The sequence below is a fragment of the Jaculus jaculus genome, chromosome 7, assembly GCF_020740685.1.
Source record: "Jaculus jaculus isolate mJacJac1 chromosome 7, mJacJac1.mat.Y.cur, whole genome shotgun sequence".
In the NCBI taxonomy this organism is placed as follows: Eukaryota; Metazoa; Chordata; class Mammalia; order Rodentia; family Dipodidae; genus Jaculus; species Jaculus jaculus.
In genome coordinates, this window is record NC_059108.1 from 23,778,260 (window position 1) to 23,803,130 (window position 24,871).

Sequence of the window (24,871 nt, forward strand, 5' to 3'; positions counted from 1 at the left end):
TAAAAACAATAAATAGATAATTTGGAGGAATTTCTGTATTTTTTTTTATTATGAACCAAGGAACTTTATGTCAAGAGAATGTAATCAACATTAAACTACCTCCCTGCAACAGAATTTCCTCCCAGTCAATGCACAGATGTGCATTTTTTTTTTACTTAGTTGTAATTAGTGTGAACATAATCATTCTTTGCTTCAGCAAAGTTTTCTTTACTTTGGCATTCCGATTTGTTTTCACAGGAGAAGGAACCTTTGCTGGAGGGTGGGGAGGTTTACATGGGATCAATCTGTCCCAGAGCTAAAGAATCTTTAAAGGACCCTGCTCTCACCCTCCTATCTCTTACTGATCACTTCTGTGTTAACAGACCCACTGGAATGGCTTTTCCAGTCACAGATGCTTCCAGACCTGACCCCACAGGATTCTTGCTTCTAAAGGAAGAGTGAAATTTCACCCTGCAGTCCTGGTCTGCCAGGGTCTCTTTGGTCTGCTGGGCCGTGGGATTATTTGGGTGGTTTTCCTTCCACGAGAAAGGCAGAAACGACACTTCTCTGGGTCAGTTCTTCATGCCGTTCCCCTCAAGTGCCTTTTTTGTTTTTTCCTTATACACCTGGTACACGCATCGAAGGGTTGCCAATCTATAAAGCACAAAATTACCAGTACTTTACTTCCCATTTAAGGAATTTAAATCAAGTTGAATTGAAAGCAGCAAGTGTTCGTACAGTTGTCCAGGGGTTCATAGCTCATAAAATAATTCAGCTTTGTTCTTGCTGAGCTCTTGGGGAATTTTCACACGACATTGTTAAGGATCCTCATTTCGGCAGTGCCAGGGTTGAGCTTCTGCGGGAGGTGAAGGGGGGGCAGGTGGTAGTAGCTGTGACGTCACGTTGCCGCTTCTGAGGTCAGGATGTCAGTGCCCATAGGGCATGGAGAATGCCAAGAAGGGCAGAACTTTGGGATACACAGCCCGTGTCTTTAGCTTGGGCGAATTTGAAGTCCTTGAAGGGGTACTTCAAGGAGTTTCACTGAAGGGTCCCCCGAGGGTTGGGAAGGGGAAGGAAAAGTGTCAAGTCTCCTTTCGGGCTCTGCCTGGTGGCGCTTTGCATTTCTGGTCCTGGGTGGGTTTTTGACGTCCTCCACGCCAGGCCTTCAGTGGTTCTCAGGGGCAGGCATCCCCCAGAGGAGGAGGGGGCGGGGTATCTGCCCAGCGATGCATCCGCACAAAGCAGCACGTTTTCGCCACCGAAGCCCTGGAGAGGCGGAAGAGCCCGAGCTCGGCGTCTGGCTGACGTTCAAGCTGCACCCGGAGCGGCGGCGGCTTTTGGCAGCCGCTCGGGTCCGAAACCAGCGCGTCTGACTTCGGGGAAGCGAATGCCGGGGCCCGCGCGGGTCGCCGCCGACTGCGGGCCGGGGGCGGGGCCGGCCACCCACGACGACGAGGGACGGCGAGTCGGGAGATGTGACCCCCCGCGACCCCCGCCCGCCGCCGCCGCCGCCGCCGCCGCCCCGCCTCGCTCGCTCCGGCGCCCGCCACCTGCTCGGCTCCGCTCGGCGAGCGTGCGCCCCGGGGCCGCCGAGCCGGGGCGATGGCCAGCCCCGCGCCCTTAGTGGCTTCCATCGGCCACCAAATGGTGGCCCTGCAGACCCTGCAGCTGCTGCAGCAGGAGTGGGGCTGGGGGGAAGGGCCCGGGGCCCCGGGGAGCCCGCGAGGCCCGGACCACGTGCCCGTCGCCCCGATTGGGCGCTCAGGCCAGTTGCGGGCCCGGCGGGCACCCGGGAGCGAAGAGGGGGCAGCGGCGTGGGTCAGCTCCCCCGAGACGGAGGCCGTGCGGGGCGCCGAGGGGGGCGCCGAGCTGCTCCCTTTCCCCCGGGACAGCCGGCCCTGCACCCTGGCCAGGATGGCCATGCGCAGTGCGCTGGCCCGCGTGGTGGACTCGACCTCGGAGCTGGTCAGCGTGGAGCAGACGCTGCTGGGACCTCTCCTGCAGGAACGGTCCTTCCCCATCCACCTGAAGGTGAGTCCAGTCCCTTTCTCCCGGGTGGCCTGAAGGGCGGGGCTGTGGGATCCCCGGGATGGAGATGGGGGTGGGGCCTCCTCCGGGTAGCCCAAGGCGGGTGTGGGTCAGCCTCCGGGGGAATGGGTTTAGAGGTGACATCCTGGGGAATGGGTGTCTGGGAACCCCACCCTCCCCCACCCCCCAGAGCTTGAGAGCCACTTCTGACTGCGGAAGCAGGACCTGGAGGAGTGTGCATAGGGGGCTGGGTCTATCTCTGGAAAAGCCTTCCTGTCTTGTAAACCAGCTTCCTGCTATAGCTGAAGACCCTTTCCAGGAGCACAATTTATATGGGTGGAGGACAGTTTCCCTGCATACTCCTCCAAGCTCCCAACCCTTCCTTTAGAGCCTTAAGTCGCTTGTCGAAATATGATGAAACCAGCTACATTTATTTCAAGTTCCCTCGCATGCATGTTCTCTACAGAGCTCAGAGGCCTAAATTCTCATAAAGCGCCGTGAGAGCTGGTGTACATCCTAAAATAATAGGCGATCTGGTGTATATACGAAAAGAATAGGAATGCATGTGAGTCCCCAGCCCTAAGAAACAGAGCGATTTCTTCTTAAGGCACCAGATTATGTGAGCCAAGACACAGAACTGACAGAGTTCTGGAAACAAGAAGTCTGGGTGCCAGTCCTGCGCTTGCCATTAACTACTTTAATTGGCTTACGGCCATACATTTTTGACACTTTCTGGCTTTCAAGTTGTGACCAGGAGCGCTGTCCCAACGGTCCCTTTGGAGTTTAGAAGAGGCTGGATGAGGTGTTCAGATGGGCCTGGAACGATACTCACTCTATAAGCTATGGCTCTGTATTGTTGCGTTATACACGACAAGGATTTATTTAAAATCAAGTATCATGAAACACATTAAATGGCAGTTTGGGTCATTTTTGTAAATGGAGGTTTATTTTTGCATGCTCAGTGGTATCTCTGACTCTGCCACTTGAATGTTAGTATTGCACTCTTAACTTAAGATATACCAGAAATATCTCCAGACATTGCCCAGTGGGAGTGTAGTGTGGGAAGCCAAGATCACCTCCAGATAAAATACTCTGTGCTCACCTTTGGGAGCTAGGAAATGAAACGTAAGTCCCCAGTGCTCCCCAATGTAAGATGCAAGATTTCTTTTTTTTTCCCCCTAAGAAAATCTTTAAAATGCCGATGCCTCATTGGTTGTAAGCTTTGTCCTAATTTATTTCATGGATTTTTAAGATATGACAAAATATGCCTCTAAAAGTTGATGAAATTTTAAGTGGCTTGTGATATTAGGAAAACACTGGTGTTCGTTGCTGTGGCATTGCGACCACAAACCTGACAGAAATAACTTAAAGGAGGAAAGATTCATTTTTGGCAGTAGTTTTCATGCATTTCTTTTCATTCATTCTTTTTTTTGTGTGTGTGTGTGGCAGTGGGGATTGAACCCAGAACCTTTTGCATACCATTGAGCTATATCTTCAGCGAAAGATTTATTTTGGCTGTCTGTTTCAGAAAGACTTCATTCCACTATGGAGGGCAAAGTATGGTGAAACAGCTCTGTGTGTGACAGCCAAACATTAAGACTTCCCATCCTGACAACCAGAAAGAAAGGAGGTGGTGGGTGAGCGACTCAGGCTGGGCTATCGCCTTCCAGTGATCTCTTTGTGGCACCTAGGGCAAAGGGCATGAGTAAGTCGGCAGAAAAAGAACAGAATGAGCAGTTTAACCTTAGAGAACACAGCTAATTTTCTCTCCTTTTTTTCTCCCTCCATCCTTCCTTCCCTTCTTCTCTCCTTCCCTTCTTTCCTTCTTTTATTTATTTATTTATTTACTTATTTTAGTTGAGAGTGACAGAGAGAGAAAGAGACACAGAGACAGAGAGAGAATGGGCGCCCCAGGGCCTCCAGCCATTGCAAATGAACTCCAGATGCATGCGCCCCTTTGTGCATCTGGCTACCATGGGTCCTGGGGAATCAAGCCTTGAACTGGGGTTCTTAGGCTTCACAGGCAAGCGCTTAACTGCTAAGCCATCTCTCTAGCCCTCCTTTTTTAAAATAACTGCTTGATCTCCAGATATGAAAGGAAAGCCGGGTGGTGGCACACGCCTTTAATCCCAGCACTTGGGGTAGGAGGACCACTGTGAGTTCGAGGCCACCCTGAGACTCCATAGTGAATTTCAGGTCAGCCTGGGCTAGAGCGAGACCCTACCTCAAAAAACAAAAACAGATATGAAAGGGAAAAAGCATAGAACTATGTAATTCAAAGCCCAGAGCATTGAAAAGACCTAATTTAGAAGAACTGCAATTAGTTCAATTAGTGCCACAAATAATTGTGGATATGTAATTAGGGGTCAGAGGTAAGGCCTGTGTGGCATGGATGTCCTGAAAAGCAAGTGGCTAGGCTTCAGTGTGAGTTAGGTCAGAAGACAACTGTCTGGCAGAGATTCAATGGTTTGTGGGGAGCAGAAGACCTTTTTGTCCACTGGCTTCAGTTTTCTCATAGGGAGTTATACGGTTGGTGGAGAATGTTGAAGACCATAAATCAACTAGGAGGGGCTAAGACAGTCACCAGGTAAAGATGCCTGCTGCATTAACCACAATGCCATAATTTTAGCTCCAATAGAGCAGGCTCCAGGATAGCGATCACAGGTTCACACCATGACTACCACACTAGCCCAGGCCCCAGATAGTTGTCTTGTGACCTAACTCACACTGAAACCTAGCCACTGTGCTTGGCTTGCCCAGTCTTCTATAGTTAATCTATCCTTGCTTTTCTGAATGCGTTGCTGCCGCTTTCTGTAAGTGAGCTCGTGAGAAGCTGGATCGTTAGGCTTCTCCTTGCTAGTTCTCTGCTACCTGCTCAGGACTGATGACTTTCAGGGGCCCCGAGGCCAGCCGGCACCTTCAGAAGGCAGAGGGGCAGCCGATATCTAAAGATTTCGCTTGACCTGCTGTTTGGAGGAAAGATGATCTCTGCACATGGCCTCACCCAGCTTAGACTTAGAGGATCGACATTCTGACTCTGCAGAGCGTGGCTGTGCAGGAGTGATTTCATTAGTACTATTGATGACTCAAATTATTTGGAAGGGTGCTTTCTATATCTTAAAATTAAGAACAAGCAAAATTGTTTCTACAAAATTGTGGTTTCAATAAGAATGACACTCATGGAAAGGACTCCTGTGTGTCACTTACAAGTACGTGGAACCTTGAATATCATGTCACAGTGGGCCATCTGGCCAGGGCCCAGATGACAATAGGCTGTACTGATCCTGTCATAGATACAGCCCAGTGCAGTGATCTGACCCCAGGAGCCTGTCAATCCTACCTCTGTTTCTTCCTTAAGCCCTTGGACAAGTTTCTTAGCTTTCTGGTGCCTCAGTCTTCTCTAAGGTACAGATATAGGTCTGTCCCTAAGGGCCACTGAGATAATGCACATGTAGTTTAACTTCACCTAGTTAAGTCTCCAAGTACTTAAACTACTGTTAGCATTGTCATTGCTATTGACAAGTTGATGCTACATGAATCCTTTGACTGCAATTTATTTATTTGTTTATTTATTTATTTATTTATTTGAGAGGCAGAACGAGTCATATATATACAGAGAGGGAAAAAGAGAGAGAGATATGGGGGGGGGGAGAGAATGGGCACTCCAGGGCACCCAGCCATCGCAAACAAAACTCCAGATGCTCATGCCCCCTTGTGCATGTGGCTCACGTGGGTACTAGGGAATCAAACCTGGGTCCTTTGGCTTTACAGGGAAGTTCCTTAACTGCTAAGCCATCTCTCCAGCCCTGCCTGCAATTTTTGGAGTTCTTCATATTGATGAAATTGACTCATGGGGCTGTTGATAGAAACAGAGTTAGGATGACAAAATGGATTTCCGAGAAGATAGAGGTCAGCCTTGGTTTGTGCTTGATGACTGGCTGTCCATTTCATGGCAGAGTGGCTCATAGGACAAGCCACCTGAAGGTTAAGGAGAACAAGTGCTCAGGTGGGAAGGCAGAAACAACCTCAACCCAGCAGCCAACATTTTTATGGCATTTTCCCTTAACTAAAGAGATTGACACTATTCCTTTTGAACATTTAGAAATTACCAACCATGTGCAAAAAATCCCCATGAAATTAGTTTCTTCATGGTGGATGAATAATGCTTAACAGTACTGAGTCTTATTAAGTTTGGTGCAAAAACTGGAGTTAACCAGCTTGGCACATATTTATTATAGGTGGAAACAGGCCCCGAGAAACTTAGGACTTTGCTCAATCCTTTGTAGCTAGGAAGTTATGAGTTTCGTCTGACTCATCCTACGACATTACAGGCCAACTCACAGGGTGTTAGGAACACCCTGCCTGAGCACTGTCATAGGAGTGAGCGTGTGATAGAGTGGGCTTCAGCTGCATATGGCATGCACTGTATATTGCTCGGGCTGTGATAGTCTCATTGTAGCCTGGGTGGATTAGCTCAGTTATTATAACAAAATGTCCTTGGCTTAAACAACAGACATACATGTTCTCATTCTTCAAAGGCTGAAAACCCCAAATCAAGGTGCTAACAAATTCAATTTCTTGTAAGGGCTTCCTGGCTTACAGAAGGCCACCTTCTTACTGGCCTCACACTGGCTTTCTTCATTGCAGCCAATAAAGGAAAGAGAGCACTGTCCGAGTCTCTTATTATAAGAAATGAGGGTCTCACCCTTATGACCTGTCCTCCTTAATTACCTACCTAAAGGCCCTGTTTCCCAAGACAGTAACATCGAGGGTTAAGGCTTCAACCTAGGAATTTTCCCGATACACACTTTGGTCCATCATAACACTGGGTGATCCACTTAATATCCAACTTACATGCTGACTTAACGCACTGGCTAAACACAGGAAATCATTATCAAACTAGTATTGCTGGAAAGGATGTGATAGGCATTTGCAACCCAAAGGAAACACAGAAGTGTCCAGGACAACAGAAGGAAGCCTGTTTTAGGACTTTTGGAACTGGTGAAAAAAAAAAAAGTTCATATAAGGGCCATTATCCAAGCCAGTTGTGAAGTTGTTCTGATTAAGTTTTGTCTGGCTTCAAGAATTGAAAGCATTTATAGTTTCTAAGAATTCTGTTCTAAAGCAAGCTGCGTGGAAACTCTGGCTGATGCCAGCTATCAGAGGCAGAAGAACTTTCCTGCCATCACTGATTAAACTTGCCTGTGAGCTCACCCATTTCAATAAGCTCATTCTGGTACCAATTATTCTGTCACATTCAGTAGTCCTTGCTTTTTTTGTTTCTTCTTTTCTTTCTTTCTTCTTGCTGCAGAGCGAGCGTTGCAGCCATTAGACTGTTGGCCTTGGCTTCACCCCATGCCACATGCTCTTTGGAAAGTGTGAATATTGGGTTGTTGAGAGAAGACCCGAGGATGAGTGTTTCCTACCCTGCTTACATTATTGAGCGAAGCCAGTTTCTGTAAGGGTCTTCAGAAGTTACATACTTACTGTTGATGAAATAAATGTTCAGTGTTGCCTTATGGGTAGCCCCTAACTGGAGGACTTGTTTCAGACAAAATTGTGCTTCAGGGGCCAGCGACTAGTCAGAGAATTTCTGCTGCTCCCCATGGATAGGGTTCTGGAAGTAGTTTATTGAGAGCTCAGTAATGGCCCGTGATGGGAATGGCATGGACGTCAGGGTGTGAAACGTTTCTTAAATGAAATTTTGGGGAGTGAGGTTTGAGGAAGACTCTGAGACAAAACTGTTTGCCAGCTTGGTAGAAACACTACAGTGTTTTATTTTTACAATTTTGGGGTTTGCCTTGAACATCCCTGAATCAAGTGCTTGTACTCATCACAAAAGTGCTTTTCAGTGAACTTTTTGACTGAAAACGGTGCCATACCCAGGGCGAAAGCATAAGGAACCTTAGCTATTTGTGAGCATTACGGTCAGTCCACCACAAGTAAGAATGTTTAATTTCCTGTGGATGATGGACTTTTTATGGTGACTGGCACCTACTTTGGTTCTTCATTGGGTGTTTTATTGATACACAGTCACATATCTATTTGAGGCTGGCCTTCAGCTCAGGCGGTGGTGACTGCTCAGGACACTGGGAATGAATTTATAGTTCAAAGCTCGATGTTGACGTGTGGAAGATGGGCTAATTCTTACTTCTTTATGATATGTTGTTCACAACATCCCTCTACTGCAGACAGTGCCATTCCTGTTTTGTGCATGCGTGCACACACACGCACACACACACGCACACGGTGTGGAGGCTCTTCCTGGGTGTGGAAAGGGAGTCATGTTCTCTGTCAGGTACCACACTGGGCTGCTGATGTGGAGCTGGGCTCCTGGTTGGTAGAGGTTCAAGGCCAAGTCCTGTTCCCGAGAAATGAGGAGAAGGTTGCCTTTTTGTCTCTCTCTGTCTCTGTCTGTGTCCCCTTTCTTTCTTTGTCTCTGTGCCTGCTTCCCTGCCCCTCTTTCGTCCTCTCTGTGGGAGAGCTGGAGGGGAAAATATAGTAAGAGACAAATTTATGACGACCTTATATAAGACTGAACAGTGAGATGTGACCATTTTGAAATGAGGGATCTTGGGAGATGGTTCAGAGGGAAAGGTGCTTACTTGCAAAGCCTGCTAGGTTGGTCCAGGTTTTTATTCCCAAGTTCATAAAGTGGTGCGTGCATCTGGAATTCATTTGCATTGGCATGAGGCCCTGGTATGCCCATTCTCTCTCTCTCTCTCTCTCCCTGCTTGCAAATAAATTAAAATTTTTTTTAAGCCAGAGGGAACATACTGTAATGTCATAGTGGTTAAGAGTGGTGATTTGAAGGTGATATGGCAGGGTGAAAAATCACTACCTGGAGGGCTGTTTCAACATTATTTTAGAGCCGATGAGGTCACACTGTGTTTTTGACAATCACCCATTTTTTTTCCACCTTCCAAAACCAAGCTGTGAAACTGACCCCGGCCTTCAGACTCCCTTGTTCTCAAGCCTTCCATTCTGTTGGGAGGGTTTATTTTCAGTAAGAAGCTAAAAAGGTCTTAACTTTCCCTCCTTTTTATAGATGTTTCAGGTGCAAAGAATTCGAAGTTCTTTAAAAATTCCTTTTGAGGATTTAAAAAGTTGTTCAAGGATTCCATACTGGTGCTGTTTATTGGGATGGAGGTGGGGCAAGGTGGAGGATTTCAAGGAAGGGTCTCACTCTAGCCCAGTCTGACCTCAAATTCACTATGTTTTCTCAGGCGGCGCATTCTTAATAAACACAGTACATAATGCAGTAAAGTATATTCATGGCAGTGTCCTTGAAAGACCTCTCTTATACCAAGGAGGAGAGCAGAGAAGTAAGAAAGAGGCAGAACATCCATGGGAGGTCTCTGGTTAGCCAGGGGTGGCTTTACATAGGTACATAGAAGGTTCTCTGTGGAAGCTATTATTAAATAAGAAATGGCATTTTCCATAGATAAAAATGGGTTTTCCAAGGGTGGCCTCGCAAAGGGCAGAACCGGGCTACTGGCTGGTCTCTGTTGTGGCTCTTAGAGAGCCTCCCCCCCCCCCCGCCCCCGCCCCCGCTTAACATCTGCAAAAGCCTGCTTGCCATGTTGGGTAACACAGTTCTGGGAACTAGAACGTGGCCATCTTTGGAGGCTACTGTTTTGCCTAGTACAGAACATATTGCAGCTAGAAGTAGGATAATTGTTTTAAAAATTACTTGCTGTTGGGCTGGAGAGGTGGCTAAGTGGTGATGATGCTTTACCTGCAAAACCTGATGACCTGAATTTGATTCCCCAGTACCCATGTAAAGGCAGATGCACAAGGTTGCACATACCTCTGCAGTTTGTTTGCAGTGGCTGGAGGGCCTGGAGTGCCATTCTCTCTCTCTCTCCTTGCAAATCAATAAACATTTAAAAAAGTATTTTTAGAAAACAGTGCCAGACCGGGTGTGATGGTGCACACCTTTAATCCCAATACTTGGGAGGCAGAGGTAGGAGGATTGCTTGCAGTAAGTTCTAGGCCAGCCTGAGACTACACAGTGAATTCCAGGATAGCCTGGGCTAGAGTGAGACCCTACCTTGAAAAACAAAAAAATTAAAAATGAAGACATCTCCTTGGACAAATTGTATTTTAAACATTTTTGTTTTCCTCTGGTATGTAAATTAGGTTTAGACAGTAACATACGGGAATACAACAGAAAAGGATATACACAATAGGCCAAGTTTTGTAGGAATCCTTTACTGTGCAATGGCTTAGCAGTTACGGCATTGGCCTGCAAAGCCAAAGGACCCAGGTATGATTCCCCAGGACCCACGTAAGCCATATGCACAAGGGGGCACATGTGTCTGGAGTTCTTATGTAGTGGCTAGAGGCCCTGGCGTGCCCATTCTCTCTTTCTCTCTATCTGTCTCTTTCTCATAAATAAATAAATAAAATATTTTTAAAAATTATGAGTATATAAGTGCCTATTCTTCCACAGGATTAGATTTAATAAATTTTATTTTACCATAGGCCTCATGATATTCCACTGAATGTTTAGAGACATGATCCATTTGTCTCATTCTTACTGGGTTGCAAAATCTGTAAAGGTTGGGAAACATTTCTCCCCTTTTATCTAGGGTGGTCAGTCCTATAGTTTGATACACCTGTGAAATAAAGTCAACTGATTCATCAACTGAGTAAAACAGGCCATGATTCCAGTTCATCAGTGAAGTCATGGAAGAGAAGAAAAGGTCAAGGTTGGCCGTCAATCTGGACCGCTGGTGCTATCAATACATTGCCTATCTAGGATCTGGAATTGCAAAAGGCTTCAGAAGTTTTCAGATCTGCTTTCGAGGGCTCAGCCGTACAGCTCTAACTCTGGCAATGTGCTCAACGTGCAGTGGAGGACATGGCATCATTTCTGGGATCACCTAGGACTGAGTAAACAGAGCTTAGTAACAGTTGCTGGAAGGACGCATTCTGTCGTTGAATGGACAGCATCACCAGTGAACTCACTGCTAGTATTGATCATGTGTGTTTCCACCGAGAGCCGGGGACCAGCAGCCGGGGCTGTTGGCTTGGCCCTGTGACTTGCGACCCTCAGCTTCCCTAACAGAAGCATCAGAGGTTTGGTCAGAGGTCATGATTATTGCATTCAGAGTTGGCCTTCAGACCTTCTAGAAAGGAAGAAAAGAAATCACCTGTTTTATTTTTCCCTCTTTTGGCTTAAGAGTCCCATGGAAAGCCTATTCCTATTAATTTGTTTTCTTTGACTGTTAATATATTTGAGAACGGATTAAAAGGAAATACTGTACCAGGATAGTAAAATAAAGAAACCTTGCTGAGCTCGCCAGAGATCTGAAGTTTGCCCAGGGCCTCAGGGACTAGTACAACCCAGCAGTTGAATTTTATTATACGTGTAATTTCCCCCAAAGATGCCTTCTTTGATTTCTTACAGTAAATGTGAAATTGACTTCAGATTTTAGCCCATGAATATATTTTTAAAGGCATTTTCATCTTGGTCGGGGATGAATACCTTTGCAGACGGGCTAACAGGCCCACATCAGCATGCATTTTAGCAGTTCTTTCTAGTTTGAATTTCTAGTTTTAGCATGTTCTCTTTGATCCTTCCACTTTGTACTTAGATTGGATTCCTTCTATAAAGCAAATGGACAATTTCCTTTGATGTGGATTTGGGTGAAATAGTCCACAATGATTTTTCCCCCTATTTTCCCATTCGTAAGCAATATGGTTCAGCAGTGCAAGTTACCCCATAAACTATGGGAAGATGATCTCACTAGGCCCCTAAGACCTTCTGAACAGCAACAAGTAGGACACAGAGGCAGAGAAGCAAGAATACTTTAAAGACAGAAAGTCAAGTTTCATCCTGGGAATACTGGAGAAGAGCGATGGTCACATGTCTCCTGCCTCTGCTCTGGCACACACCCTGGTTCTGCTGCTATGGTTTGATGAACTGTAGTAAATGGATATTTATCTTGTTAGCTGGGAGATGTTGTCAGATAAACACTTTGCAAAAAACCACATCCTTTTCACCTAAGTGGCAGGGTTTTTCTTTGGGGGAAAAGGGCTTTCTATTTTGTACAAAAGAAGAAAGCCCTAACCCCTCATCATTGGTTCAACTTTTAGTTCTTCCTTGCTTTTTCTTTGGCATTTTCTATTACTTTCCCTAAGCTGCTGAGTTTAATTGTTAAGATTATGGATTTTTAGCTATTATCCTTTATTATGTAAGCATTTAAATCTGTATATTACTCTACCTTTCACAACATTTTTTTGTTTTGTTTTTCGAGGTAGTGCTTCATTCTAGCTCAGGCTGACCTGAATTTCACTATGTAGTCTCAGGGTGGCCTCGAACTCACGGCGATCCTCCTACCTCTGCCTCCTGAGTGCTGGGCGTGCACCACCACACTTGGCTCTTTCAGAAATTTTGATATCATATTTCTGTATTTGTTCATTTTAGTTTAATTTCTCAGTCATTTTTGTAGGCCTATGACTCATTTTGAAGTGGAGCTTTTAAGCCATGTTTGTTTTGAGGAGTCGATCTATGGTTCCTTTCTCCCCTACTTGAACTGTGACTGGTAAGATTATTTCCATCCATTCAGAGTTGCGACTGGTGTTTTTCAGTCTTCACTGCGTATGATGGCTGCTTTGTTGTTTCATTGAGCTGGGTTAATATCAGCCTTTATGTTTATTGCTTGGGTATATAAGAAGCTGAACATGGGCTGGAGAGATGGCTTAGCGGTTAAGTGCTTGCCTGTGAAGCCTAAGGACCCCGGTTCGAGGCTCGGTTCCCCAGGTCCCACGTTAGCCAGATGCAAAGGGGGCGCACGCGTCTGGAGTTCGTTTGCAGAGGCTCGAAGCCCTGGCGCGCCCATTCTCTCTCTCTCCCTCTATCTGTCTTTCTCTCTGTGTCTGTCGCTCTCAAATAAATAAATTAAAAAAAATTAAAAAAAAAAAAAGAAGCTGGATGTTAGTTACACCCAGTCACAAAGGTGTTACACATCTTTTAGGGTTGCGTTGTAGTTACTGTTTCATTGCTGAGAAAAATACACCAAACCAGAAGCAGCTTATTGGAGTAAAGAGTCTATTTTGGCTTAGGTAGTCTTGAGGGGAAGATTCGTCATGGTGAGTAGGTGGAGTAGAGCAGAGCCTGGGCATCAAATCTTGTCACAGCAGCTGGGAGGTGACAGCAAGAGTGAGATGGGCTTTGGCAAGGGGGCTTGGGCTGCACCACCCCAAGGCTTGTGCCAAGTGAAACTCCTCCTTCAGCAAGGCTCCATTTCCCAAATTACTACCAGCTAGGAACGGAGTAGAAGGCTTAATCACAAATACACGTGGCTATCCGGGAACATTTCATAATCACATTTCTTAAAAAATTAATTGTACCTTATATTATTGTATCTCTAATAATCATTTTTCCAGTTTTATTTTGATTTCTCTTTGGTATAAATTTTAGTGCATTCATTACATTCTAGGCTTCACTTGTTGTTAGTTTTAAATGTGTTGTTTGAAATACCATACGGATAGATACTTAAAGTCTAACCTGGTAATTGCTATCGACACTTACTGTGCCTGCTTTTAAGTTTAGAAATGATTTCTATTACCCTATTTGATTCTTTCTATTTACTTTGCTTTATCCATATACTCACACTTATCCATTTTACCTTCTATGAATTAGATTAATAATTTTTAAATTTTCATTTTATGAGACAATATCTCATGTAGCTGGCTCATGCTGGCCTCATGTTCACTATGTAGCCAAAAATGACCATGAGCTTCTCAATCTTCCAACTCTAGCTTAAAGCTCTAGGACTGCAGATATGCGCCCCCACACCCAGCTAGGTCAACAAAATTTCAGTACACTTATTTTTTCCCCTCTGCTGCTTTTGAAGTTTTACATATTGCTTCTCTGCTTTCAATGACAGTATTAACATTCTTCACACACATACTTACATGTGAAATCTAGCAAATTTTGTGACTCTGTTAAGAAAAAGTGAAGTGCTTATTGGTTTCCCAACACACTATGTTACTTTAGAACCATTTTATTCCCAAAAGCCCCAGGTCAGTTGTTATTTTTCTTTTCAGTAATTCATTCTTTAGATTTATGTCATGGTTTTACATTTATTGTGGTTCTAATTTTCTTTATCTCTGTTGCAGTCCGGTTCGCATTGCTGTTAGAAATCACCCAACCAAGAGCAGCTTCTGGGAAAAAAGAGATTTATTTTGGCTTATAGGCTCGAGGGGAAGCTCCACGATGGCATGAGCAGAGGGTGGACATCACCCCCTGGCCAACAGAAGGTGGACCACAGCAACAGGAGGGTGTGCCAAACACCGGCAAGGGGAAACTGGCTATAAAGCCCATAAGCCCACCCCCAACAATAAACTCCCTCCAGGAGGCCTTAATTCTCAAATATCCATCAGCTGGGAACCTAGCATTCAGAACACCTAAGTTTATGGGGGACACCTGAATCAAACCACCACAATCTCCTTCTTCCCTTGGGAGCTCGATTATCTTTAGAAGGACCTAACATGAAGAGTTCACTAATAGTAAGCACTTAATGACCTTTTAGATGAGATTATATTAATTTTGTCCTGGTTCTTCTTTTAAAAAATATTTATGTATTTATTTATTTGAGAGCATGTGAGAGAATGTGTATAGGTGCACCAAAGCCACCTACTATTGCAAACAAACTCCAGATGCATGTGTCACTTTATGCATCTGGCTTTATGTGGATACTAGGGAATTAATCCCAGGCCATCAGGCTTTGCAAGCAAGTGTCTTAAAACACTGGGCCATCTCTCCAGCCCCATGCCCTGAATTATAAATGATAGTTAATTGGATTAAAAAACTTAGGTTAGGGCTAGAGAGATGGCTTAGTGGTTATGAGCTTGCCTGGGAAGCCCTGGGACCCATATTTGACTCCCCAGATCCCACATAAACCAGACACGCAAGGTGAAGCATATGCAAGGCTGCAAATGCACAGAAGGTGGCACACACATCTAGAGTTCAGTTACAGCAGCTGGAGGTCCTGGCGTGCCAGTTCTCCCTCTCTCTCTCATTAAAAAAAGCCAGTCTGTAGGGCTTACCTCAAATAAAGAAAAATGAGGTTAGCAGCCATACCTTCATTTTATTCATTTCTCCTTGGCTTTCAGTTCTTATGGAAAGAAGTTGGCCATCTTGTCAATCCTTAAAACCCATCAGTCTTCTTTCCTAGTTGCTTTAAAAATATTTATTTATTTTACTTAATTAATTTGTAAATACCATACAAAGAATTAGGTTTCATTATGGTGTTTTTCAATTTTATTTATTTATTTTTTGTTTGTTTGTTTTGTTTTTGTTTTTCGAGATAGGGTTTCACTCTAGACCAGGCTGACCTGGAATTCACTATGGAGTCTCAGGGTGGCCTCAAACTCGCGGTGATCCTCCTACCTCTGCCTCCCAAGTGCTGGGATTAAAGGCGTGCGCCACCACGCCCGGCTCAATTTTATTTTTTGTTGTTTCCCTTCCCTTGCTCTTTCCCCCATCTCCCTCCTGCCTTGTGCCTTCTTTCTACCATTGATTTTTTTTGGGGGGGGGGTGAGGTAGGGCCTCACTCTAGCCCAGCTTGACCTGGAATTCACTATGTAGTCTCAGGGTGGCCTTGAACTCAAGGCGATCCTCCTACTTCTGCCTCCCGAGTGCTGGGATTAAAGGCGTGCGCCACCATGCCCAGCTTCTACCATCGATTTTTTTAAGAATAGTTTTGTTTCAGTGAGTTTAGATTTGGATCTCACTTAACTTACTATGTGCAAGGTTCCTTTTAGTTCCTGAATCTAAGGATTCATGCTCTGGATCAATTCTGAATGATATCCATCCAAATGCTCTATGAACATGGCTTCTCCCTCATTCTCTCTAGGAAATGTATTTGTCAGATGTCTTGTCATCCATGTTGCTTCTTTACCTTTCACTCATATTTCTCATACCTTCAACCTTTCATCTTGCATTCCAGGTAATTTTCTCAGACTTTTCATCCAATTGACTCTCACTTCAGATGTATCTTTTCTTATCTCCTCTAAGTCCTTCCCTTCTCTCCTTGCCTTTCTTCCCCTTTTCTTCTCCCTCCCTTCTCATCTTTCTTTTGCCCCGCCCTTCTCTTCCTTCCTTCCCTCCCTCCCTCCTTCCTTCCTTTCTGCCTACCATACTCCCTCTTTCTTTCTTTTTCATCCTTCCCTCCCTCCCTCCCTTACTTATTATGCCTTAGGAAGGACTTCTATACCAGAATACCGTAGTACTGTAGCCTGGGAGATCAAAAGAAAACATTATATTATTATGATTATTATTTTGGTTTTTCAAGGTAGGGTTTCACTCTAGCCTAGGCTGACCTGGAAGTCACTATGTAGTCTCAGGGTGGCCTTGAACTCATGGTGATCCTCCTACCGCTGCTTCCCCAGTGCTGGGATTAAAGGTGTGTGCCACCATACCTGGCTATTTTCTTTTAAATTTGAGAGAGAGAGAAAATGAGATAGACAGAATGCACCAGGACCTCAGCCACTTCCATCAAACTCCAGATGCTTTCACTACCTAGTGGGCATGTATGACCTTGCACTTGCCTCACCTTTGTGCATCTGGCTAATGTGGGATCTGGAGAGTCAAACATGGGTCGTTAGCCTTTAGGAGCAAGTACCCCAACAGCTAAGCTGTCTCTCCAGCCCAACAACAGACACTTATTTCGACAATCTAGAGGTTAGGAAGCTCAAGGTTCTGGTATATCTGGTGTATGGTAAAGGCATTACTCTTGTTATCAGATATACTCTTTAAAATTTTTTTTCTTTCTTCTTTTCTCATAACAGCTTTCCTTTTAATTTATATTTATTTTCTTTCTATGTATTAATTCCTGCTTTTCTTTGCCATCTCCCTCCTCCACATCCCTCACTTTTCTCTCCCACCAACGATATTTCCCCTTTGACCTTTGTATTACTAAAGATCCGTTACCTTCTCTGTTGAAGCCCCACCCCCTCGCTCTCTGTCTCTCTCATGGCTTCTTTCCAGCTTCCAGGCATCTACACATTCTCACTCCCTCATCTATACATTCTCACATATTGAGCTTTAATTTACTGTTGTTGTGATTTCTGAAAGTAATATTGGATATTTTTCTAATTCTATTTTTTTTTAAACTTTATTTATTTATTTATTTATTTGAGAGCGACAGACACAGAGAGAAAGACAGGTAGAGGGAGAGAGAGAGAGAGAATGGGCGCACCAGGGCTTCCAGCCTCTGTAAACGAACTCCAGACGCGTGCGCCCCCTTGTGCATCTGGCTAACGTGGGACCTGGGGAACTGAGCCTCGAACCGGGGTCCTTAGGCTTCACAGGCAAGCGCTTAACCGCTAAGCCATCTCTCCAGCCCATAATTCTATTTATTTTTAATAATATTGTACTGATTCATGAGATAAAGAGAAAAGGAAAGGAGGGAGGGAAGAAATGGGTGTGCCACTGCAAATGAACTCCAGATGCATTGTCACTTTGTGTGCCTGGATTTATGTGGGTACTGGGAAATTGAACCCCAGGGTTAGCAGGCTTTGCAAGTATCTATGAATGCTGAACCATCTATGCAGTCCAATTTAAAAAAATTCTTTTTAAATCTCCTTCATATACTGTTAGTTCTTTAAAATGCATTTTGTAGTCTTTATCAGGAATCCTTGGAGTTCAATCATGTCCCCCAGTGCATCTATCATCTCATGAGAAATTGTCTTTTAAATTCCACGATTGAAGCCCATCTTTCACAGAGCTTTATGGGAATGCTGTTGTGAGACATGGGTTTTGGACAGGCTCCCCTGGAATCCGTTTCTGTTTGCTTTTGCCATGTGTCCATGGATATTTCAGTCCAGCTCCAGGTTTCAAGTTTATTTCTTAACATGTGTGTCCTCAGAGCAGGAGCATGATCTAATCTAGAGAGCAACTCCAAGCTTAAGCCACTGCGCCACCCAGTCCGTGGCTGCGCGTCCCACCCCAGCGCCCGCCGCAGAAGAACTCCCTCTCTTTTCTGGGCTATCGTGACAGGCAGTAAGGACCTTGGGGGATTTATCTTATGGTCTTGCAGTCTCAGAAAGGTTGTCGGTTCCGTTTTATTTAGAATTCTAGGAATTCTACAGAAAAGGTTCTGGGGAAACTAAATGTACCCTGTTACCAGAAGTAGAAGTCCAGGGGAAATCATTTTTCCATACTTAAAAGAAATCACATATTCAACATTTTCTCTAATGTGGAATAATTTCAATGTACCATTTATTTCAATGGATTTTAGAATGTGGCCCAAGGGGGATGAACACTCTATTGAATTACTTTATTCCTTTACGCTTCCTGGGAGCTATTTCTGCATTTTCATTGTGAATTTCTTTTTTTTTTTAAATGATTCTCTTTTCAATTTTTTAAAAATTATTTATTTATTTATTTGAGAGCGTCAGACACAGAGAGAAAGACAGATAGAGGGAGAGAGAAAGAATGGGCGTGCCAGGGCTTCCAGCCTCTGCAAACGAACTCCAGATGCGTGTGCCCCCTTGTGCATCTGGCTAACGTGGGACCTGGGGAACCGAGCCTCAAACCGGGTTCCTTAGGCTTCACAGGCAAGCGCTTAACCGCTAAGCTATCTCTCCAGCTCTCATTGTGAATTTCTTAATTCCATTGTGGTCAGATAGAATTCAAGGAATTGTTTCAATTTTCCTGAATTTGTTAAGATTTGCTTTGTGTCCTAATATATGATCTATTTTAGAGAATGTTCCATGTGCTGCTGAAAAGAATGTATATTCTGCAGCATTTGGATGAAATGTCCTGTATATATCTGTTAGGTCCATTCCTTCTATGACCTCATTTAGTCCAGATGCTTCTCTGCTTATTTTTTCCTGAGATGACCTGTCAATTGATGAGAGTGGGGTGTTAAAGTCACCCACCACCACTGTGTTTGGTTTTATCTGCGACCTTAGTTCTAATAGTTTTTTTTTTTTTTTTTGATGAATTTGGGAGCCCCCATGTTAGGTGCATATATGTTTAGGATTGTAATGTTCTCCTGTTGGAGTGTGCCCTTAATCAATATAAAGTGACCTTCCTTATCTTTCTTGACTAATGTTGGACTGGTCTACCTTGTCAGATATTAAGATAGCAACCCCTGCTTGTTTTCTAGGCCCATTTGCTTGAAACACCATCTTCCAACCTTTCACCCTAAGATAATGTCTATTCTTTGTAAAAAGGTGAGTTTCTTGGAGACAACAAATTGTAGGATCCTGCTTTTAAACCCAGTCTGCGAATCTATGTCTTTTGGTTGGGGCATTGAGGCCATTGATATTAAGAGATATTATTGAAAGATGTGTATTTATGTTTGCCTTTTTGTGTGTGTGTGTAGTTTCGGTTCTACCTTTGCTTCCTTGTGTTAACTAGTATTTGAATATTGCTTGTTGTTTCCAGGTTCCTTATATGTGTGCTTTTCCTTTTCTTCAGCATGGAGGATCCTATCAAGTATTTTCTGTAGAGCTGGTTTTGTCTTCAAATACTCCTTTAACCTGCTTTTGTCATTGGAATGTCCTTATTTCTCCATTTATTTGAATGGATAGCTTTGCAGGATAAAGTAACCCTGGTTGACAGTTGTTATCTTTCAGAACTTGGAATACATCACTCCAAGCCCTTCTGTCTTTTAAAGTTTGTGTTGATTAATCTGCTGTGATCCTGATGGGCTTGCCTTTGTAGGTAACTTGATTTTTCTCTTGCTTTCAATATTTTTTCTTTGGTTTGTGTGTTCGGTAGTTTGATTATAATATGGAGAGGTTCTTTCCAGGTTTTGTCTGGCTGGGGTTCTAAAGGCTTCCTGTATCTGCATTTCCCAATTTGGGGGATGTTTTCTTCTATGATTTTGTTGAAGATGCCTACTATGCCTTTGGAGTGAAATTCTTTCCTTCTATTATGCCCTGAATGCTTATGTTTGATCTTTTCATCGGGTCCCGAATATTTTGAAATTCCCATTCATACTTTTCTATTAGTTTGTCTCTTCCTCTTTGTTGGACTGTATTAGATCTGCCACCTGGTCTTCTAGCTTAGATATTCTGTCCTCTCCTTCATCCATTCTCCTGGTGAGATTTTCTACAGAGTTTTTTATTTCATTAACTGTGTTCTTCATTGCTAGTAGTTCTGACTGGTTTTCTTTATTATTTATATTTCCTTATTTATGTCTTGTATTGCCCTCTTTATTTCATTAAATTGGTGTCCTGCATCTTCTTTGATTCCTTTTATTTCCTCTCTGATGTCCTCTTTGACTCCTTTGATTTGTTCTTTGACTTCTTTGAACATATTTACAATCATTCTTTTGAAGTCTTTCTCAAGCATTTCCTCTAACTCGTTCTCACTGGAGGTCATTTCTGATGCATTAATACTTTTAGGTGGATTTATATTGTCTTGCTTTTTAGTGTTTCTTGTGTTATAATGTAGATATTTTTGCATGTTGGATTAATTTAATGGTTGGATTTTCTAGTTAGCTGGGTATTCTTAGCTGTATCAATTGATCTGATGTTATATATCTTCAGGGTAGGAGCTTAAGGTGTTAGGTGTGGCTCTTGGGACTCTCAGAGTATCTATAAAGGTGTTCCTAGGGGTTGAGTTTCCCTGCTATGGGAGTATTCAAGTAGGCTGAGTGGAATAAAATACAGGTAGATTCTAAAATTTAACTAAACACTGTATACATTCAATCAAAAACAGCCAAGTATTTATGTAAGAGTAGGTATTATAACAACCAGATCCTCTATCAACAAAAAGGTTAAGATTTCTGGTCCGTTGAGGGATCCAAGTCAGCTTGTGACCAAGTGAGACCCTTCCCTGGTGCAATCCCAGTTACCTTTTTAGATGAATTTGGTCTCAGTCAAATTGCTGGCTGGGTCGTTGGGCCACTGTTCTAATTTCTGGAGCTGGGCACTGGCTTTTCCTGTGGGGCAAACTGAGCCTGGCAAATGTGGCCCTGCAGATCGGCACCCCCGCTGCTGGAGCCACTACTGCTGCTGCTGAAGCTGCCACTGCGGGATCTGTTGCCCCTGTTGCTGAAGCTGCCGTTGCTGGATCCGCCATAGCTGGGGCCACTGTTACCGGTGCTGGAGCCGCTGAAGTTGCTGCCGAACTCTGCTCCTGCTTGGGTCCCGCTGTCGGCTCAAGTTGGCGTGGCCGGTCCCGGGCCGCTGCTCTGTTCGCTGGAGCTGGGCTCAGGTGGTGGGGGAGGGGAGGGAGCCGCGGCTGCTCTGGTTGTATCGCTGTTCCACGTGTTCTTCTACCTCGCGGTCTGCTCCTCTGCTGCTCGCTGCCGCTCTCCCCTCACGATTCCCGAGTTGCGGAGAGCGCGGTGTGAGGGGAAAATCCCGCACCTGGCTTTTCCTGCGGCTGGAGCCGAGTCTGGCCGCTTTCTGGTGCGCTACCGCCGGTGCAGTTGGCGGAGCTGCCGGAGCCGCTTTTGCCGGCCTGTGCGGGCTCTGGATGCTCTGGGTCTCTTCTACTTCTCTGCTGCCATTTCAATTTCCTATACACCTCGCTTTTTGGTAGAAGTGTGTATTTTGCTGAGTTTTTTTGGTCTTTTTCCCCCCTAAGCTGCTTTGGCGTGGTGCCTACGCTGCCATCTTAACCGGAAGTCCTCATTGTGAATTTCTTATGGACATGTCCTTTAGATAATAAATTCTATTTTGGAATCTTGAACGCAATAAGTCGGAATAGTGAGAACAGAGGCTATTTGTGTATTTATCACAATCCTTTTAGGAATAAGTAACAGAAACTCAAAATAGCTTAAGTTAGAAAAGGGGGCATTTCCTAACTCAGAAAGCTGAGGAATACTGGTATTTCTTGTTCAAACAAAGCTACATTTCACAGGTTCATGAAAGGTAATTAGAGTCTGCTACTTTGCAGGCAAGTGCCTTTAACCACTGAGCCATCTCCCCAGCCCCTAGTCTGCCACTTTGAAGCACTTGATTTGTGTGTGTGTGTGTGTGTGTGTTGAAGTCATCCTCATTTGTACCTTGTCTTTCAGGTGCTAAGATGTTCCCCCAGCACCCCCAGTAAAATGGGGGCTTCTCTTTTCCAGTCTAACCTATGTAGGAGCAGAGGCATTTATCACATGTTATCCCTGACCCATTCACTTGGCTGAAGGTGATATCCTCTGCGGCCCCTGCAGTTGTGAGCGGGGTCCTCTCGATTAAAACACATGAGCTGATGATGGAGAAAGTAGTTCTCTGAGAAAAAAAAAAAAAATCCAGAAGCTGGGTAAGCACACCACAGCAAATGTTGGTGTCTTTGATCTCATCTATTTTCTGTTTGCTGTTTATTTCAGGACAGTGTTGAGTTTAGGAACATCTGCAGCCACCTGGCTCTGCAAATTGAAGGGCAGCAGTTTGACAGAGACTTGAACGCTGCTCACCAGTGCTTGAAGACAATCGTCAAGAAGTTGATTCAGTCACTTGCTAATCTGCCTTCGGATGCCCATGTGGTCGCCTGCGCTTCCTTGAGACAGATCCTACAGAATCTCCCTGATGTATGAGTCTGACGGACGTCGGAATTGAAGCCACAGTTGGCTTTGTTTAGGAGAACTGGATATTCTACCTTTCTAAATGACTCAGCCCAGAGTGGATGTTTTTGTTCTCCTGAAGGAGACGTGATAGCACATGTTAAAGTCTGCCACCAGCGCCTGTAGCTTTCAGAACTAGATGGCAGTGAACACTTTTTAAAGTTGTAGTTTACATTGTTAAGTATGTTGATGTATTTGCTGACTTATTGATTGAAAGACACTTAATGTTGTGGAGCTAATTGGATTATATAGTATGAATCCATATTAAGCATTAGTTTGGACTGAATGATACCTTAATCTATATTTGTATTAATGTAGGCTCTAAGGCTTAATATGGTTATTTATATGATAAAAGCCCCATGGTTCTTAAAATTATCTTGAACAAAAGGGACATTTGATAATTGACATATTCTGTTTGCTGGACACTTCTTGTTAGGCTATAAGAATGATCTTTAGTTGTAGGACTACATGTGTCAGTAATTATGAGTTCCAATCCTGGCATTAATCACATCATTGGGAAGGAAGCATTGCTTCTAGGCCTTGTGCTGCCATATACTGGTTTATAAATCTAAAATGATCATGAACTATGAAGTACCAAGGTTATATGATATGTAAATATACGGTACAGTACTATTAAAGTCTCGTGTGGGAACATCTAGCCTTTCTTGCTGGCTCTAAATATTCCGAGTGATGTGGGAAAGTGTTGTGAAGAAATGGAGAGAGTGGATATGCTGGCAGGATTCCCTGAACATTTACACATGTAGAGCTGGGAATAGATTACTGTATTTTTTGTAACAACAATCTGAACATACTTAGGAAAGATGATTTCCTATTTTTCAATAATGACTGTATTTAGAAACTATAAAATGACATGCTACTTCTCTTTTAAAAGTTTATAGTAGAAACAGTGTCATGTTTGGGGGAAAAAATTAAGGTGTATGTGTTGGCTTGTTTCTTAAAAGAAGTAAAAACTAGGTCTGTGTTATAGGAGTGCATCTTTCTTTTAAAAAAGTATTAATAGTAATTGAAGCCTTCTTTTTGTAAAAAGTAAATTAAAAAAAGTTTGTTTATTTTTATTTATTTGAGAGCAACAGACAGAGAGAGAAAGAGGGAGGGAGAGAGAGAGAGAGAGTGAGAGAGTGAGCAAGCGAGAGAGAGAGAGAAAGAGAGAGAGAGAGAGAGAGAGAGAGAGAGAGAGAGAGAGAGAGAATGGGTGCACCAGGGCCTCCAGCCACTGCAAACAAACTCCAGATGCATGTGCTACCTTGTGCATCTGGCAGACATGGGTCCTGGGGAATTGAGACTCCAACCAAGGTCCTTAGGCTTCACAGGCAAGCTCTTAACATCTAACCCATCTCTCCAACCTCAACTGAAGCCTTTTTAATCCCATATATTAGCACCATACATGATTGGTGCTAATTTTTTTCTCCTTGAGCCTGAAAATAAAAGATAAAAATCTTACTTTTTCTATTTCTCAGCCATTTTCACATGAGAGAATGTACATGAGACTGAATTCTAAAGGAAAGTTGAAAGATTGTGTGTGTGTGTGTGTGTGTGTGTGTGTGTGTGTGTGTGTGTGTTTGTGAGTGGATGTTTTGGGGGACAAGCAGGAAAGCATTTACTTCTTGGGAACCATGCTCGGCACTTCTAGGAAACACTGGATTCTGGGGGAGGGGAGTTGACTTTATTTTGTATGAGCTACTGGCCAGGGAACTTCTTTAAAGAATGATCCAGCTTCATTTATAGACAGCCTGCCCTATTGTAATTCATAGTTCTCCTGATGAATCTGGAGTTCCTTTGGATTTTTATCCCAAGACATAATGAAGATTTTTGCTCTCTGAGCCTGTGCCTTTTCCCTCTCTCACAGTTCTATGGTTCCCATAGATAATTAAAATTCTACTCATCCTTCAAGTCCTGGATTACCTTCCATTCTTTCTATGAAGCCTCTGGGTCATCTTTGCTGGAAGCTTCTTCCTGGTCATCTTCATTTGCATGGAACACAGTGCGCTGCAGCTCTGGCATATACCCCACACCACCCTCATAGTCAGCCTGGCATCAAGATCAGCCCATTGACGGTGGGACTTCTAGATCTCTTTCAACACTGCAGAGTGTCTGCAGTACTGGAGTTTTTGGTTTTTTCCCCCATCTTTTTACACTTCCCTGCCCCACCACATGCCCTATGAATTTATGTCCTATTTTTGGCTGTGTATCATCATTTGCTTGTAAATGACATTTGTTCCCTTTGTCGTACATGCCACCTGTTCTCTCTGTCCTTTATGGGGACTCTCCATCAGCCCTCCCTCATTTTCTAACCTGTGATGCCCAATAGAGTA

The 24,871-nt window shown here is 44.0% G+C and overlaps 1 protein-coding gene across 1 annotated transcript; it reads left to right on the forward strand.

The window, feature by feature from the left end:
* The first annotated feature begins 1,581 nt into the window (after positions 1–1,581).
* Dleu7 (deleted in lymphocytic leukemia 7) lies at positions 1,582–23,523 on the forward strand. Its single transcript, XM_004660045.2, has 2 exons — positions 1,582–2,010; positions 22,305–23,523. Exons 1-2 carry the CDS (start codon positions 1,582–1,584, stop codon positions 22,509–22,511), a joined length of 636 nt encoding a protein of 211 aa, XP_004660102.1. The 3' UTR covers positions 22,512–23,523.
* Positions 23,524–24,871: the final 1,348 nt, after the last annotated feature.